At 46.7% G+C, this 18359-nt stretch overlaps 2 protein-coding genes across 2 annotated transcripts; one reads left to right on the top strand and one right to left on the bottom strand.

Moving 5' to 3' along the window:
* Positions 1-2509: 2509 nt before the first annotated feature.
* On the bottom strand, positions 2510-4558 carry F5Y00DRAFT_110676 (uncharacterized protein). The gene is made up of 4 exons (XM_048003906.1): positions 4495-4558; positions 4294-4438; positions 3399-4245; positions 2510-3271 (listed from the first exon to the last, which is right to left on the bottom strand). The coding sequence occupies exons 2-4, from the start codon at positions 4408-4410 to the stop codon at positions 3021-3023; spliced, it is 1215 nt and encodes a 404-aa protein (XP_047863718.1). The 5' UTR covers positions 4411-4438; positions 4495-4558; the 3' UTR covers positions 2510-3020.
* Positions 4559-17196: 12638 nt separating this feature from the next.
* F5Y00DRAFT_270925 (uncharacterized protein) lies at positions 17197-18309 on the top strand. The gene has a single exon (XM_048012695.1). It carries the CDS (start codon positions 17237-17239, stop codon positions 18143-18145), a length of 909 nt encoding a protein of 302 aa, XP_047863717.1. The 5' UTR covers positions 17197-17236; the 3' UTR covers positions 18146-18309.
* The last annotated feature ends 50 nt before the right edge of the window (positions 18310-18359 follow it).

Here is an 18359-nt window from a genome sequence, read left to right as displayed (position 1 = left end):
AAACTCGTACCGTATTTGGCGCCCCGTTTCTTGACGGGACGGCCTCTGTCCCAAGTAATCGGGTCGTTCTTTAACCTAGGATAAATACGCTAGCAACGTTAGGACTCGAAAAGTCTATATGGAGACAAGGGTAGAAGCCGAGGGAGGTATGTAGAGACGAACGTTAAACGGATATTTAGTGGTTAAGTTGGTAACGTCGGTCGACAACTCTCTCGTAACCGGGTAATTTAGTCCCTACTTAAACAAAATTAAGCTTATCAGGGTGCTCTCATACCGATTCCTATAGCACGATGCCAAGGAGACGAAAGAAAGCTCGGTAGATATACCACACCATTTTCTGAAATATATAATCGGCGAGGGCTACCTATGAACTACTTCACTCTTGGGATATAAAATACTGAGTGCCTAAATATAATGAATATAACAAATGCCGTGATGCAGTAGTGTGTGTAAGGATATAGAAAGAAGAAGAAATGGCACCCTTAACAATGCATCCAGGATTCTAGCAACCCCCACGTGTACTTGCTGTATGGCCGGAGGTTAATATATTACGGGTGTGGTAATGATAACAGAAACCAAAGAGGACAAAACAGCCTAAGAGATAGGTACATTCATGTAAGCCTTGCCGCGATGTACATATGAGAAGCACGCCATATTGCAGCAATCGTTTGTTACCAGTGAGTGGTAGGATTGGATGTCATTGAGTTTATAAAGCACGGCAACCCATGAGTTGACAAGCATGCTTGATAAGACTTAGACGGGTTGAACCCCTAGAAACACCACAAACTTTCCTGCTAGTCGGTACATTTAGGTAACCGAGCTAAAGCTACATATGTTAGATCGGTTTCTTGCCCGTCCCATGTTATGTAGGGTACAATATAGATCAGTTCAAGCTAACAATTCAAGCGTTTGCCCACCCTGCTCGTCCAAAAAGCGACGTGGGCAAATTTGTCAAAAATGACTACCTGGTAGGTATCGATCCCCTTTGTTGAAACCTTACATGTAGTTACCCCATTGCTGCGAATATAAGCAGTAGCTAAGCAGTGAGGGGACCCAATGGCATCTCTGATATATGGCACCTGCATTGTACATTGTTGGGAAAGGAGTACTCGATATTGTAACCAGGACCAAGCGAATGCTGTCAGGGGGTACGGCGACAAGACATTATAACCGTTACATATAACCGTCTTTTCTCCAGCGCGGCTCAAGTGAGATGTTTCAGATGTCATCATCAATATCTAAGACCCATCGGAAAGCTTCAAGACATTACTAAAAAGAGGGGATTCCTTGCCTCCCCCCGCCCCTCCCAAGAGTTGAAGAGACATTGACTTTTTTTTTTGTCCGAAGAGAGCGCCATTATGTCTCAAGTTCGAGCGGACCGGCCGGAGATCCGTGCTACAGCTATCTAATACATGCGGTAGGCAAAGTTGGGGAACAAATAGTTCGTAAAGAAAAACAAAATACTTCGTCCGAGCTGTGGGCGAGATATGTCAGATAACCTCCTGGCGTAACTTTCTATGTTACTGTGTAGGTATGTATGTCTACTTATCGACGTAAACAATGGGCAAAAAACGAGAGAGGGGTGACACTATCCCAGACTAAGACACTTGAGATGTCATACTAACGTACACTAGTTTTGCCCACCCCATGATAATTGACTAGATAGGTGCCACTACGTAGACGGCAACCTCCGTAGTTGATGACTGAGCAATGAGCATGGAGACCGTAGACGGGGCTCACGGCAATATTGGAAAACGGAGCTGGCCAGAAGCTCTATGATGGGGGATGGATGGATCCATGCCTGAGTAGTATGAAGAATGGCATCTGTCACATTCGTCTAGAATAGATTAGATCCCGTCACTCTATCTCGTCAAACGGGTATTTGCTCTGTCTCCAGCTCAGGGCCGGGCAATCCTCTGGCTACCAACCCAGTGGTACTTTGGCCACTGCATGAGTTGGACCGGCAAGGTGAACAAAATAGATAGGTACGGTACCTAAGGTAGATAGCACGACGTCTGCTTATAGCAGGATAGCAGGGAGAAGTGAGCCCATTTTTCGGGTTCACAGCCTTTTCTGGACTGAGTAAAGCAGCCCGAACGTACGTCAGCTGTTCTGCAACGTCTGTCGTCATCCGAATCCATTATGGAAATATGCCTGCCCGCTAAGTGATAATCTGGGTTAACTGATGAAACTGTGCGATGCGGCGAGATTAGGTGGCCGTCACGATGAGTTTGGTAGCCAACGGATTTCGAGAAAAGCATCCTCCCACGCCCACGGGCATCTGCATTTAATCTATCGATCGGAAGGGCGGTATGCAAGAACAATATATTTTCTTTTCTGAAAGGCCAATGCGGGAGCTCCTGCATCCATCTTGGTTACGAAAGTAGATCTCCTATAACACTCGGAACGGGCCCCGGCTTATGGGCTGGATCCATGGCTTTTTTTTTTTTTTTCACCTTGCTTTCTCGGTTCGGAAACGATCCGTAAAAACTAAGATAGAGATGCATGCTTTGGCCCGGTAAACGATATTAAGAATTTGACGTATTTTCTATCATCCGGATAGTGCACTTTCGACTTAAGGCTAAATTTACACGTACGGCCCTATACTTCCACGTATCCCTCGCTTCGATGATTAGAAATTCCTAATCAATCCACGGTAATATACAGCTTTCCCCTTTATTTTGTAGTATTCGAAACCGTCATTTCTCTTAATCTAATGCCCCCCAAGAACGCCTAGTTATTGTTTTCCATTCCCGTATCGTAAGCCATGCCCATTATTCGAATTGCCTAGGTAGATAAGAGGTAACTACACAAAAAATGCCGCTGAGATGATATGTTGTCGTAGACCGGCTAGCGGGAGCCAAACGCCCGCGAGGTCAAGGCCGGCCGAGAGAGATTAGAGAATAGATAGAGTATTGGTAGACTCTTATGATGAGCTCTTGCGCGGCGTAAATCCCTAAACCTCGTAAAGATAGTAATAATACAATGAATATGGCCTCTCGTAAGGAAGCACGGGCATCTCATATGCTACCGCGTTTGCTGCCATTGACTCTGCGTCGCTTAATGCACTCAATTTCGACGTCACGAGTCGCACCAGCCTCTTCATCGCTTAGGAGTCTGCCGTCCGTATCGTAGTCGGCCCTTTCGGTCGAAGGTATCAAGTTATTTTCTGCGCCGCGTACAGTCATGGCGTCGGCCTCGGCACGGGCGTTGTTGATCATACTAGGTAGTTGGCGTCGTCTCGCGTTGATAAACCAGTTCGATATTTGATCTGTTAAGAGCGCCTAGTTAATATAAAGTCCAGTCTAGTAACTCTGATCTCCGTCTCATTGCGAGGCAAACCTAATTCGTTCGCCCTAATCTCAGGAATGGTGATTTAACGTTTTGGCTGAACTTACTTAATTGCAAACCGGTCTGTTTCATAAGTTGTTGTTTTTCTTCCTCTGTTGGGTACGGATGCGATAGGTGGGAGTGAAACCAGGCGCGGAGTTTATCTGTTGTCTCTTTTGGTAGATTTCCACGACGCTTTCGCTGCTTGCTTTCGTAGTTTCCTCCAACGCCGAGCTCGCGGACGGGCATGTAGCTATCATGTGGTTGATGGCCGTACGTGGCAGGCGCTGGAGAATATATCGACGGCCTGTCAAAGAGATGGGCCGACCCCACAGAAAGGGATTGCACTCGGTTGGGATGATGGTAACCGTGGAAGTAATTAGTAGGTCGGTATGAAGCTGGCCTTATCTCCAAACCGTACGTGTTAGTGTTGATGTCTTCTGGAGTTCTCGTTCTCCTATGAGTTTCTCGAATATAGTCGTCGCTCGGCAAGCCTGGGAACGAATCGTTTCTATCTCGAGCAAGATTTAACGTGGATAATTTCGATAGAGTCGTTTGATGCTCTACTTGTTCATAGTGTCCTGATTTTGTTGGATACTGTAGGCTAGTGCTATCGCCAGTTGGATAACAAGTTCGGGTTGACTTGCCCCATGCTCCCATATCCGTCCTAGAATCAAAGGGTGGTGATACCGATCGGTGAGAGCTCCCATTTAAATTGGTTAATAGCCTAGGAACCGAGTTTGTTTTCCCGGCGTCCCTCACACTCTCGAAGTGTCTCTTGTGATAGACTGGCGAATGTATATATTCCGGGGGCGTTATTGCCCCATTGAAAGACTTTCTAGAAGGGCTAGTTGCGGGATATGGTGTCGTCACCACGACGTTTTGTTTTAATTGCTGTTCAAAATCGGGGAAAGCCTAGTAGTTGGTTAGCAGTAATTTATAATTAGGCGTGGTAGATTCTACCTGACGGATAGACGGTAGGGAAACTTTCCCCTCTGTCCCGTGAAACGGCTCAGAACGACCATTCATCCAAGGAAAGTCCTGAGAACTGTAGGGCGGATGCATCGTCATAGTAGACATATCGTCAATGAGCAGCTATATATACACACTACTATTGTTGTCAGCTCGACAAGAATCGTAACCAAGTCGCGGGACCTCTCTTACTTGCTCTCTTCCTTGCTTCGTGGAACGATTTGTCTATCCCGACCCAGACACGTAACGTCTGATCGGGTAGGATTACGAAGACACAACAAGGCTTAACAATATTCAAATAAGACCCTATCGTGAAAGAAGGGTTATTTACTTCGACGAGGTAAAAAGTTAATAATAAATCATAGATTCCGATTGGTAAGGTGGCGGTGGATGGGGTTGGTAGATAGCCGAAGAAAACTTATGTAGGGAACGTCTATGAACCTGGTCTGGAAGGTTAGATGAAAATAAGAAAAACATATTGCTAGTAAGGAGGCGATAGTCTTCTCTATGTACGTTGAAGGTGCGAGGTTCTTTGAAGGTGTGGAGAGGTCTGGGGGGGTATGTATCGATGAACTGACTAGACTGTAACAAGCCCAGCATGCGAGGCATGGACAAGGATGACATACGTAGGTAGATGCTAAGACAACGTCCAAGGGTAGTGTATGAAGAACAAGACCATAGCCGCAGACTAGCCTGTACCCACCTCTCCGCAGACGGTTACTGATACTGTGGCGCTCTGCGGGCAGTGGACTGAAGATTGACAAGCTAGCCTTTGGGGTGGTACGTTTCCCAAGAACTACATGGAGGTATGATATGTGTGGCATGTAAGTGGCATATAGGGTTACTGGGTCACCAGAAGAGCACATGGCTTAAAGGGTCTGGCTAGTCAGACTGCCTACGCAGTAGGTTGACGACAGGCTTGGCTTGATAGGTAGCGATGGAGTACTAAAACACTGGATGTAGGGGAACAAGTGACACAATCACAGTAGGGAAGGGTCAGCGTTGGTAGTAGTATTGATGTACTTACATGCAGGACAGGGGTCAGACCCCGGACCGTGACGGTTATTGCTTTGGTGCCAGATGAAATTGCCCGATGAAAAGGAAGATGGCTACCGGGGTTGACTTTAGACACGTACCATTGCATACATGCGATGCATTTGGAAGACCGGATCGAATTATTCCTTCCTTGTAAGCCTTGTAAGATGGATCTAAGTTTTTATCAATAAGTTTTTATTAAAAGGGGGACGGTTGCCCATCCAAATCAGAAAGATACGGGGAAAGGTACGTGGAAACCCAGCACGTGCCCACCCTCAAGCATAATCGAATATCTACCCGGTCGAAGTATTTGGATGGCCGTTGTCAGTAGAGATATTAGTTAGGCAAATACGAGAATGCATTGTGCATCTCTAACTAAATAGATAATTTCCAAGCCGTGTTCGAGGCTTAGGTTAGAGAAGCAAATACCAATAAGTAATGTATCCCACAAAAAGCATTAGAGAGCCATCGTGGTAGTTTACCAGATATTCGTCTGTATCTTACCGACCTAGAGGAAGGTTCCTGCAGTTCGCCACAGGACATCCTCTCAGAGTGTCCAGACTAGGTAACTTATATACGGCATGACGCAGAGGCGCACCTAAGAAAATACCGCTTGTAAAAAGGTTAACCTTTTTTTCCCTTAACTATCAACATGCTCAAACTTGACGAAGATTCAACTGGCTGTTTGAAAAAACTCAATTTTTTTATGCATAATATACAAAATTTGTTCCTGTTGGGACGCCATAATAATAGGTAATACACTAGATGGAACTTTTTTTTAAGCCTATGAATTCCTTGCCTTTTGAAAATGATATACTAATATACCAATACCCCGTTATATGCTTATATTATTGGCATTAGCTAATATGATTCAACTCCTCTCGTTGATACCCTATATTTCGATCTTGTATTGCACAAGGTAGAGTTATATTAATAAATTCACCTTTATTGGCCCATTTTTACTAGGAAACATCCGCTCTTTACGTACTTTTGCCCATGGGGCCAGCGGGACATCTCGAGTCCTAGCTAATAAGTGAGCCGTGATAAAATCCAGGGGTAATGAATGGTGTACATAATAAAATGTTAGTGCAGGTTTGTTTTGTGCAATATTCATGAAATGAACCCACATGACATACATAACACTGTATGTATATTTATATTGTGCCTTATCTAATAGGGACCTAGGCAACATCCCCAAAGCCGGGGGGCAATCTGATAAATCTGGAAATCTGGAAAATCTGCCAAGGGCTTACCAAGGACTTACCATGTCCCTTGCCCCCAAAATAACATAATCCAGTAAGCCAATAACTTCAAAGCATACTTAAACCCGTATATTACCTGATCATGAATAAGGGTCCAATTGAAAACCAATTGAAAACCATAGGACGAAACTTTAAAGTAAAATAACTGAAAAGACAACTCAATTCGTTCTACTTAACCTTTCTGATGATTACCTAGGCACTTTCAAGTAAACACCGGATAAAGTTAAAGGTTCTTAGATACCCTTTATGTATAATCCCCCCGCTCTCCTCCCCCCCTTTTTTTCTAAGTATTTACTCTACCTCCGAGCCGTTGGAACTTTTACTTCAGCTATCAAACGCAAATGAGGGGAGCCTCCGACATTGCCAATAATTAGTTCGGCCTTGTCAGTGTGATTCTCCATTTTCTCAAGTAGAACGATGTATATCGACCGACCTCAGGCTATATTCTCCGACAACGCAGCTGAAATTATCCTTATGTAGTAGCCAGCTTTTTTACGTTAAGCGCATTGGTATATGAATTTCTCTGGATACTCCATGATGATTAATTCATAACCTCAATCAGGCTATGCAACCGGCGAATCGGGAATTTCCAGCAAACCTGAGGCGAGTCATGGACCGAAACCTGGACGACCTGCCATTTATGTACATATAGTATCTTCACCGAGCACCAATAAAAGCAATGCTACGACGCCGAAGGTCACTTGGACATTCTGATAGCTCCTTATTTGTTATTTAGAAGACGGATACCTAATTCCTAGAACCATTCTCCAGCCTTGACAGCGATGACTTGCATGGAACTACAAACCCTAGGGCGCGTTCCGCTGGCTTGGTAGCTGGCTTCTGTCATAGGTAGGTAGCTACGGGGAGGTATCGAGTCATAACATTGTGGCGGAAACGGAAACGCACAATACCTACACTACCGTAGCGTACACTACTGAGGTGGATTACCGCTAGGCGGCCGGCGGCGACAATTCGGGAATGCATAGCGTATACTATGTACTGTATTGTACATACATGCATACATACCTAAGGTACATACCTAACATACCTACATGACATGACAGTATGTGTAACCCTAGTGGCATCCGCCCCGATGGGTACGCGATGATCCCCTCTGCTGTTCTAGCCGGCTGTCAAATCTCGCCGGGTTAGCATGTTTTTGGCAAAATCCCCGTACCCCGTCCATGAACGATCTGCATCGTCCAAAGCTGCAAGACAGATCGGTGCCGAGCCGTGATATGACCTCCATATCTTCATGTGTTGCGATTGGTTCCCCATGCACTCCTCAATAACTGTCAATCTCGCGCTAAGTTGCTCGCCTTCCTGTAGCACAGTTTGGAGAAGGCAGGCAATATTACCTTACAAGTCGTATTTCGTAGTAAGACTCTATTTCTAAGGGGTGATCTGATCATATGCTGTGGTATGGATAACGTGATGCTGAGGATCCGAGTCAGTTACTAATCTACCCGCGAGACGTTAATAATGATGGTAGCAATGGTGCCTTTGGTAGCGTCTAGAGCCTGCTCCGGACCCTTTCAAAGCCGATGCCCTAATTCCATAGTCGGGAAGTGCAGGCTGGCAGACTGGCAGACTACTCTCGAGTGTTCATGCAGGCGCTAGGCGTTGTCGCTGAACGGAATCATACAAGGTAATGAATAGTTTATATTTTATACGCCGAGCTTCATGCAAGTTGGTCCAGTGTAAAATATTGACAGGCAGACTTTTTAATCAAGCCACGTCTGATATGTGTAGTGTAGGTATATGAGTATGTAATGCAGGCTTACCATACCATCCGAGGAAAGATAACGTTGCCACAATGACATTTTATTAGGGGCGTTCTAGAGCTATCATTGGCACCGCTTGGTGTATGCCAACGCTAGGTTGGGATGGCTGGGATGGATGTCCTTTGCCCTCTACCCTATACGTACCCCTCACCTAGCCTCTTCGTCAACCTTGTGCGGACTTTGACCGCATACACTTACACATACCTACCTACATACAATACATAGGTAGGTACATATAGGGAGTACCTGAGGGAGTACCTAAGGTAGGTAATAATACATGACCGCAGATTTTTGACACTTGGTGGGCTTAATTGGAGACTTGACATGTAGATTCCACCCTCTTGTTGTAGTTTATTGTAGCGCAGCTCTTCAAAATGTCTAGGCAGCAGTTGAGATTTCGATCCGGTTGGTCCCAAGTGCAAAATAGGTACGATCTGAAGTTTACAGTTTTTGCCAAGGGTCGCAGATCTCTTTCCCCATCCAAGCAAGGGCCATCTTCGCAATCCCGAGAAGCTGGGGTGGTGACAGAACGATCCCGTGCGCCGCCCAAGCGCCTTGTGCTCGTAACGTGGTGTGCGTGGTGTGCGTGGTGTGCAACTGGTCCAATTGCGTTACGGGGAGGACAAAAGAGAGACAACGACAGCGGAACAGCTGCAGGTTAATGAATCCGGATCCATGACCACAAACCTGGTTCCCGGGTTCCGTCACGTTGATCTCGCTCACTTGTCACATCCCAACCCTGCCAACTTTTCGACCCGGTGCATACATAGTAACCACCATCCCGTTGGGACGCATTCGAGCTACCGATAAATACAAACCGACAAGACCGGTTATTTTCTAGCTTCTAGCTTGGTGTTCACGTATGTCACCTATTTTAGGGGTTCAACCATTCTTGCGATTCTTATTCTTATAACTACCTAATCAGTGTCACGAAGCAATACTTAGTATGGTATGTACCGGATGGACGTGAGAGAGACTTGGAACGGTCGTCTAGTTTTTATTCGGCTTCGGATTCGAATTCGAAACCGCGTTCCGCCTGTCTCAAACGGGATCGAATGTAGGTACCTATAGACCAAGACGGGTTATGATGGCGAACCCTACTGTGGCATGCAAAGGCGTATCAAAGGCGTATCTACCTAAAGTTATGACCGTAGCCTATGCGGATGCGCTGAATTTTACTTCCCTAGTTCGATGGCGGACGTACGGAGGATATGAAGAAAAACATTGATCGGAAGAGGCAAGAACTCGGAAGTCCGGCTGTGGCTGGTAAGCCGGCTGATTATTAGGTACCAGGTATAATTTCTGTATTGTACCTACCTTGGGTATGTAAGAGGCATGTGCTACCTATGTATGTCTCTATATTATGGCATGGCATGTACTACGTAAGCAAAGCAAAAAGGTAGGCAATTGCGATAGGTATAAAAGACACAATAGGTAGATTCCCGTGATTTACCCGCCAATGTATTTACAATAGTAGATTTGACTGCATTAATACTTTTTCATTACATACCTTAATCGGATCAATCATCCCATCTTAAAGTGCTCATCTCCCCCCCACGATTCCCCACGATCTTTTTCACACAGTAAACTTTGATAGCCTCATCTTTTCCAACAAACCCACTATTTACCTAAGGTACCTAGGTACCTAACATATGGTTATATCCGTCCATGTGCTACATGGCGTGCACTCATACAAGATGAACACGAGATTAGGATTAAGATGAGCTTCTGAGTAAGGCGTTGGCGTTTAAATCCGTAAATCCGTTACTGTACGTAGGTATTATGACGCCTATTTCTTTTTCTCCCATCATTTGTCGCCTACCACATAACGGCCTATTGCATTCAAGCCACTTTCACAACCACATGTCTTACCCAACAGCCTACCTACCTAGAATGTTCCTATCCTTCCGTCCACGAACCAATAGTACACACTCCCGTCTGGCTGACATCGATCAGATACTCTTATTGATGAGGCGACACAAGTGGCCGCATAACTTAACCACACATACCTTAGGTAGGTACAGTACAGGTAAGTATAGTCTTATATGTATGCAACCAACCTCGTGTCCTCGTGTAGCACACGTTTTCCATAGCACGAGTCCGTTGCCTTATTTCTTTTTTTTTCTTTTCTCATATTTGCTCCATACAAAAATGAGAGACATACATATCCATATCTTATTATCGAAGAACTCTTCATTAACTCTAGATAATCCATGGTCTAAATCAACTCCACAGCCAAAGCTCTTCCCGACCCCAAGTCCCGTTGCCATCGATTAGTTTACGTACTGCTGATCCACAACTCCGGTGGATTGTATGGGCCGTCCCATTCGCGACAATTCCTAAAACGGACAAAGATGCGGTGGACAGAACCGGGATGAATCCACATCCTTGGGTCTACTTGATACTTGACAGTCCCTGTCACTGACTTCCTTCCCTCTGCTTCTGGAACAACGTGCCTACAACCCGACCTTGTATGCCGAGTTTCACCCGAATATTTACGTACCCCCTGGTGATACACTGAATACTAACTGCTTACGACGACTAGATAATTAGAGGGCGATGACTACGCTTCAACGTATGTGTCATGACAATTTTTATCCACAACGATACACAGATGGCACGGTATACTCGCCCTTCATCTACTCACCGTATAACCCACAGCAAAGAGCTGGCTAAGGAGTTTAGGCCTGCCGTTCTTAAATGCAATCGGTGGAAGGCATCTGATATAATTGTGTCTCTATCAGGTATAAGGCGAGCAAGTTTAGTCTCATGAAACCCCTAACATCAGCCAATCCGTTCCAGCTCTATCGCTGTCCGTAGAAATTGACAAACCATGAATATGGGACAACTATAGACCGTTAGCACAACATCGCCAATCTCGCAGGCAGGCACTGGTTAATCCATACCTGGTGTCACTTCAATAGCAAAGCTGCAAAATGCTTTCTTGTCCAAACGGATTATTACCTAGGTGCCCAACCTTACATATATTATTCAAAGCTTGACTATCCTAAATTACCAATGGTCACGCCTATCTCCAGACGGGTCTCGATAGTGACAAAGGACCACATTGGCCTAGATCATATCGTTAAACAGCATTTCCACCGCCAGTCCACGCAGTACGAACGGCTCTCTGCATAGTTCAGCGGGGCCCGTGGTTCAAGAAAGCACCCGTCCGCCAATGTAAAAAACAACGATTGACGAAGTAGAATCAGCTTCCAGCAATCTCGGTAATACGAGAACGTCAGCCGTTGAGCACCTTCTACCCTAGGATGACGAGTTGATCATTTACCACAGTACTATACACGATATCTAATTAACTCGGCGGGGATGACTTGGCTATCCACAAGCTTAAATAGCTCCCGTTGTCAGTCTAGGTAATTATGTGGCCCTCCAGATTTATTAGTACGTTTCAAGCACGCTGGATTCCTTCTACTACAAGGCGGCTTTGCGGTCTGAGCACGACGCGAGTCTCGTCTCATTAAACGATGAGACATGTCATTTAAAGCTGCCAGCTCGAGATCTGAGGCTGCGTATCGGAAATATGCATACTGTATGTCTCATGATAGTCATCATTTAGCTGCAGAATTGTTGCTCCTTCTGGCCGAGTACATGGTTAGATATAGCACTTGCCTCAACGTTGACCAATTGTTAGTTTACCAGGCTACAGGCCGGCCTGATTATTTTCGACATATCGGTCGCGTATACTACAGTGCCGCAACTACCCCCTAACTACTGGCTGTGAAGTCTCATCTTCTCAGCAAGCCTCGTTTGGGAAAATGGCACCAAATTCGCTTTCCCGATCCCGCCTATACAGACGGTCGTTCGGAATACCGTACTCCTACTTACCTAGATCTGGGGAACTAAAAACGCCAACTCGGCTTAAGCAACGTAGAGAGCCAATAGATACAATCCCTGCGCTTAGGAACCTGTGCTCAATGCACCGGAGCAATATTAACCAGTCACCACTATAAACGTGGCTTGAGGCGTAATCGTACGCTTACTACTAGTACAAATTACCGAACTACGTTGACCGTGCTGCGGCCTGTGAGAAAATGGCTTGGGCTTACTTAAGTCTATCTGAAAGCTCGCCAACGTCTTAAGGCTGCTGCAGGTAACACTTAATTCATTAAGACTTCGTTCAACCCGAATCCCTCTCCCTGGTGATGCGTTTAGGTATGGATTATGATGGTTAATTGTATTAGGGAAAGATTCATGTGGCAGTATTGCTATAAGACTAATAGATAGTTGATGTTTGCTCTCCTATCGCAGGCAAACCCGGCGAGTAAGACCCTGTATATTGGGTTGTATACATCCCCGGCCGTCTTCGGTGAGAGCTACACCGGTGAGCGCTTCAGGGCTGCTCGAATTATGGCCACATGCTTGCATAGCGCCCTTCAATGTGGGCGTCGTTCGGAAAATGCCACTCGTTAACAAGCAAATCTTCAACCACAGTTCTCCAGATGTTGGCTCAACTTATTCCTTTGTAGCCAGTACGGTACAATACATATATCTAGTTCCGAACTATGCCAGAATCGGCTACAAGGCGATTCTAAATTGGGTAGCTGGCACAGTCTTTAGCATACGCCAATATCTACAACTTCCCAAAAAGGACCGATATTTGTGCGGATAGCTTTTCTTGAATAGGCACTAGTTCGAGTTACATACTGCCGCGAGCGACAACCAAGGGCATGGCATGGCGGCTATGGCATGGCCCGATACATAAGTCTAGGATTATAGTTAATAGCATCTTGTTGGCATCAGATCTCGAGCGGAGGGATGCTGGGATGTCATCAAGGATCTGACAGATGAAAGGGCCGGTGCCCCCATTCCGGTTCTTGGCCCGTGGATGAGCAACACATGGTAGTACATGCTTGGTATGTTTCGTGCGAAGCGATAGCAACGACGGGTCAAAATCACATCGACGATCCCCTAGGGACCCAACTGAAGATAACGATCAACAAAATGCTTAAAAAACTAACTCGCTGGGGTGGACCAACGTGCTGCACGCCCGGCCAGCCCAAATCGAGAAGCAAAGCCGACGTCAAGGCAGGTCAGATCGCTCAGTCCAATTATTGAAACCGCAAGTACGGAATACTTGTTTAGAAACATGTCCTAACAAGGGTCCGAGCGCCTGTCAACTGAAATCCTTGGAACGGGAAATGGGAATCATGGGATGGTATTTGCAGGGGGCCCTTGTTGTCACATATCTGACGACCAAATCGCATCTCAGGATCATATTCCCTGTTCCAAGTCGCCCAGAACCCCCCCCCTCCCCCCTGCTTGCCCTGTCAACTGTCAAGCCTGTCCTCCTTGTCCTCGCTTATTATTAACTAGATTACTTAACGCCTCCCGGCCCCGCGCAAAGAACCCTGCGCCTTTCGACCCCCAAAGGCCAAGCCTCCGGTTGCGACCAAGATCGTTGCTACTGTACATTAGGATACAGTACTAGGTAGTATTCTCCCATCGAGTTCGCAAAGATAGGGCTTTTCGTCCGCGTGCAAGGTCTCAAGTCCGAGGTTCCCACATGTGAGTGTGTATTCCGTACTGTTTAGGTGGTCCAAGACAGGTAATAATGCTCTTATATTCTTGACTTTTATTGATAGCTTAACCTTTTAATAGACAGAGCCAAGCAACTTGAACTCCTCGATCGGATACCTATCTGAGATGCTACTTGGTAGACAGTACCTAGTAGATATCTACCTAATCTAGGTACCTACCTGGGTGTGTACTATGTTAGGTACACTACCCACGCATTCGTGTGTATGGGGGTCCCAGTCCTAACACGTGTGGATCAGAACAAAAAACGGGCATGTCAATCCAGAATGACGGGGTGCCTGAACCAAACCGAAAACATAGCATTTATGGGTCGGATCCCTGCTTTTGGCATTAGAGCGATCCACCAAATCAATCATTCGCGGGCCGTTCACCCCAATCCCCTTACTCGGTAGGGTAATAGGTTCTTCTTCAAGTTCCGAGGCACAACTTAGGTATCTCGTTTGTTAAGATACGAAGACACTAGTAGCTCGCACGGAATGAACCGAGTGCCCTATGTCCCCATTAGGCGAGTGAGGCTCACTATATAAGGATCGTAAGATGTCGATATGTAATAAGTTAGACCGAGTCCCTAGGGGATTCATCTTACGCCTTACGCACGAAAGGAAAGAGAGAGAAAAAGGGGGACGTTCTCAAATTTCTCTCTTACTATGTAATCGACAGCGATAACTACCGAGATAGGTAGGTACAGCTTTAAGTGACAGGTGACCTATCAAGCGCATACGCCGCGCGTCGCCCTGTAACGGCGTGGTTTCTTGACCTGTTTGGGTATGCTGCCCGTAGGGCTGCCGCGGGACTAGGGGAGCTAGCTCGCTGGCCGTAAATTCGAGACAGAGCCTCTCAGCGAGATTCAGCGACTACCACAACCGGTGAGAAGCTTCCTGGAAAGCTTTTGATGGGGACGAGAACGCACTGCTGCTGCTAATTTCGGGTTTCCTAAGGCTTTAAGCGGTATGCAGTCACTGCAGCAGAGCCTACAGCATCGATGAAATGATCAAGGCGGTCTAGGGACTACGAGCCTCGGGAGGCTCAATCCTTCATTGGGTCGGGTGTGGCGCGGAGGAGAACCCGTTAGACGCCATCTTAATTGCCAAGCCTTAGGTCGGAAGATTGCCGCGGTCACAGCAGCATGAGTCTCTTGTAATTGATCTGGAGTCAAAGAGTTGAAACGGCTCGACCTGCCAGCGTTGCAGGGTCACGCATGCAAGATCCTAGACCGCCAGCCACTCGTTCATCGGAACCAGGAATCACCGAGGTTTAAAGGAGGCAAACTATTCGCTCGCCAGTCGATCGACGAATACTGGTAGTACCGACTATGCCGCTCAGCAAGAGTTTGCGCAGGTTAGGAGTGACAAGACGTCGTTGTTGGGCGCCGTCTCGAGTGCCACTCCACGTTGGTGAGTTCCGACTAGAACTATGTGGATTGGGTAGTAATGGGCCTAGTTTTTTGGACAGCTAGAATGGCTTGAGCAACTTCGCCGTCGCCATTGATGCACCTCGATGCACCGAATCGATGGTTTCTAGAACATAATGCCTGCGGGACGGAAGGGCTAAGCTTACGCCGCCACCACTTCGTGACTAAGAGCTGATGCGTGGAGAGTGGGCTAGATGTTTGGGATATAGTGTGCGTGGTAGCTAAGATATGTATGTATGGTAGCATGCAGTATGCACGTGTGGCTGACGAATAACGTCTGTGTTGTTCTCCGGCCTGTCGTAATCATTAATAATGCGGAGCTGGCGATGGAGACCGGTAGGAGTCAACCTCTGCTTCTGCTTAGTACCAGGACTAAGCCATACATACGGCCTTACGACATACATACGTTTTACCGGCTGCAGACTGCAGACTGCAGTTATGTCACGCCTAGAGAAATATCCAAGTGATGGGGCCAGCTACTATACTGCTACCGTAGCATGAAGAAGACACATGGAGACCCTGAGGTCGAACCTCGCATATGCACGCCGGGGGAGGAGACGCCAAATCATATGATGCTTATTCCTACGTCCTCATACTCTCTCCCCTCTCCCATCTCCCATGTGTCTCCAAAAATAAGCAAGATATAATCAACAGCCCATTACTACGGCATCTAAGACCGTGTCAACGTCATCGACACATTATCAAGCAATATATACTCTCCAATGATACCCCCTTTGTTCTCAGCCGTTCGGATTCCTATCTATAACTGGTTCTGGTGCGATCAAAGGTCCAATGATATTACCAGCATCAACCAATATTTCCCTCTCAGTAGACTACGGCCAAAATCAAGATCCGAAGGTGGAATGTAATCTCCCTCTTTTATGATGGGGAGGTGTTCCCGAACCTAGGTATGATAAGATCAACCACATAGCTTATAGAAGTGTCACGTCGCCGGCTGGTTTGGTCTTTGCGCTGCTATGTTTGGTAAATTGTGCTAGACGGCCTGTTATGGGTTTATTTAACTGTTAGTTTTCTTGGATTAAATACAGGAGCGGTTGGCTGCCTAGGTATGCAGGAATACTGGAGCAACTTAGCCCTTAAGGCATAATACGGATAGCATTCTAGATTTGCTTGAGAACATGTGCTTGTCAGAAATACCATTACAAACAAGAAAGAGAGTTGCAGAAGATGAAAGCTCCAAGTTTGGCATATAGTTAACTCAAACATACCAAAGAATCACCCACGTAGACAATCTAGATATAGATCTATATAACTAGAATAAAGTTAATATTTACTATGACCCCATTTTCAACCGGGTGAGTACGTGTGATCTCCTTTCGTAGCGATGTCATGGGTCCCTAGAACTACCAGCTCAACATTGCACTATTCACGCACCACGATGGCGATAGACACGCTTATATACATTCCCCGATGTAGATATTATAAACGATATTGCCCTCATCTAAGAGGTACCAAATCATCCATTTAGCCTTCGCAGTAGTATCCACCCGTTGAACCGAAGAGATGACTAGGTGGTGTTGCCCCCTTTCAACGCCAGAAATCACCATGAGTCAGTCATATTCAACGATAGAAAAGCCTCCAGGTGTGAGGATTATGTTTCAAGTTAGCCTGTGTCCCAGATCGCTGCCGCCAGACGACCGCTGGCACCTGGCATGATTACCCGAGGTGGGTATAGCCTCAATTTCCAGCTCAGGAATAAACAGGTTGAGCAAACAAATGAGTCACTTACTTCAGGACTCCCTTATATTTTTTATATATATAAAACTCTGCTTTTCGTACCTAAAGCTTTATCGAATTCAAACTACATTTTACTAGGCTTCAACCCTTTGCATTTTCACCAAGTCTGCTACCTTCGTTCGACCGCCATGTCTCGATCCATGAAGAGAAACATTGGCGAGCTCGCCAATCACCCAGCTAATGACCAAGAGGCTATCAGACAGCCTCAGTCTCCGCCAACGAAACGTCAAAAGACCGAGACTACCGAAGAGAAAACCGATGCCGCCGCCTCTTTCTTATGCATGCCAGAACCCCCTTCTGAGCACAACGTGGTTCGCGATATGACTCCATACTTCAAATCAAACCCCGTCGAGCAGACCCCTCAGACTACTACCCCCGGAACCTCGGCCATCTCACTACTCGTACGAGCTGATATTGGCCGATTCAACCCTGACTACCTCGACGAGCGGGCTGCGGGCATGGAGATCCACGGCCGTATCATGGTCTTTACCGACGTGGACCTCTTCATCGAGCACATCGAGTCCTTCCTCCAAGACCCCGCCACAGCCGCCGCTCACGAGAGGCAAATCATGCAATGGCTCGAATACCTGCTTATCGGCTCGGCAGGGCTGTGGTGGATGCGGGAATTAGACCGCGTCGACCGACGACTAGGCGGCCTATCCGAGGTCCTGGCCGACTTGGAACGGCGCTTCCGCCTCAACCCGTTCGTGGCGGCGGTTAAGTTTGAGTATGGCAAGCTTAGCCTGCGGGAGATCGCCTTCGACAGGAACAGGCCGATGCAGTTCGTCCAGAGGAAGCTGCGGTATGCGAGAGCGATGAAGCGCCTGGACGAGGAGAATACCGAGTGGGTGTTTGTCATGCTGCAGGTCTGGTTTAGTATGGACGCCGGGATTAGAGCCGTCTTGAGCCCTCCTAATCCGTTGCATACGTTTGATGATTACATTGAGGAGATCAAGCAGAGGACTCCGGATCTCAAGAGCCGGGCGCTGAAAATTTATTATGGATTGGTATGGGAAGATGGATCATCAATCAATTAAATTCGACTATCAATCAAATTGGAGGCTTAAACAACAACGAGTCCATCGATACGACCGGTGGTGAGTGTCAGGGTATAGCGGGTCAGGGTGGCTACAGGGGTGTCTACGACTATATAAGAGGTGCGAAGCGCCCTCGTCAGAGGATAGAGGCCAGGCGTTACTAGTTCAATACAATCACTACTTGGTCTACCTACCCCAGACACTTACTTTGTGC

Source organism: Daldinia vernicosa (assembly GCF_022497035.1).
Source record: "Daldinia vernicosa strain CBS 139.73 unplaced genomic scaffold F5Y00scaffold_31, whole genome shotgun sequence".
Taxonomy (NCBI): Eukaryota; Fungi; Ascomycota; class Sordariomycetes; order Xylariales; family Hypoxylaceae; genus Daldinia; species Daldinia vernicosa.
The sequence above is the reverse complement of the archived record's forward strand: the minus strand, read 5'-3'. Positions and strand labels throughout refer to the sequence as shown.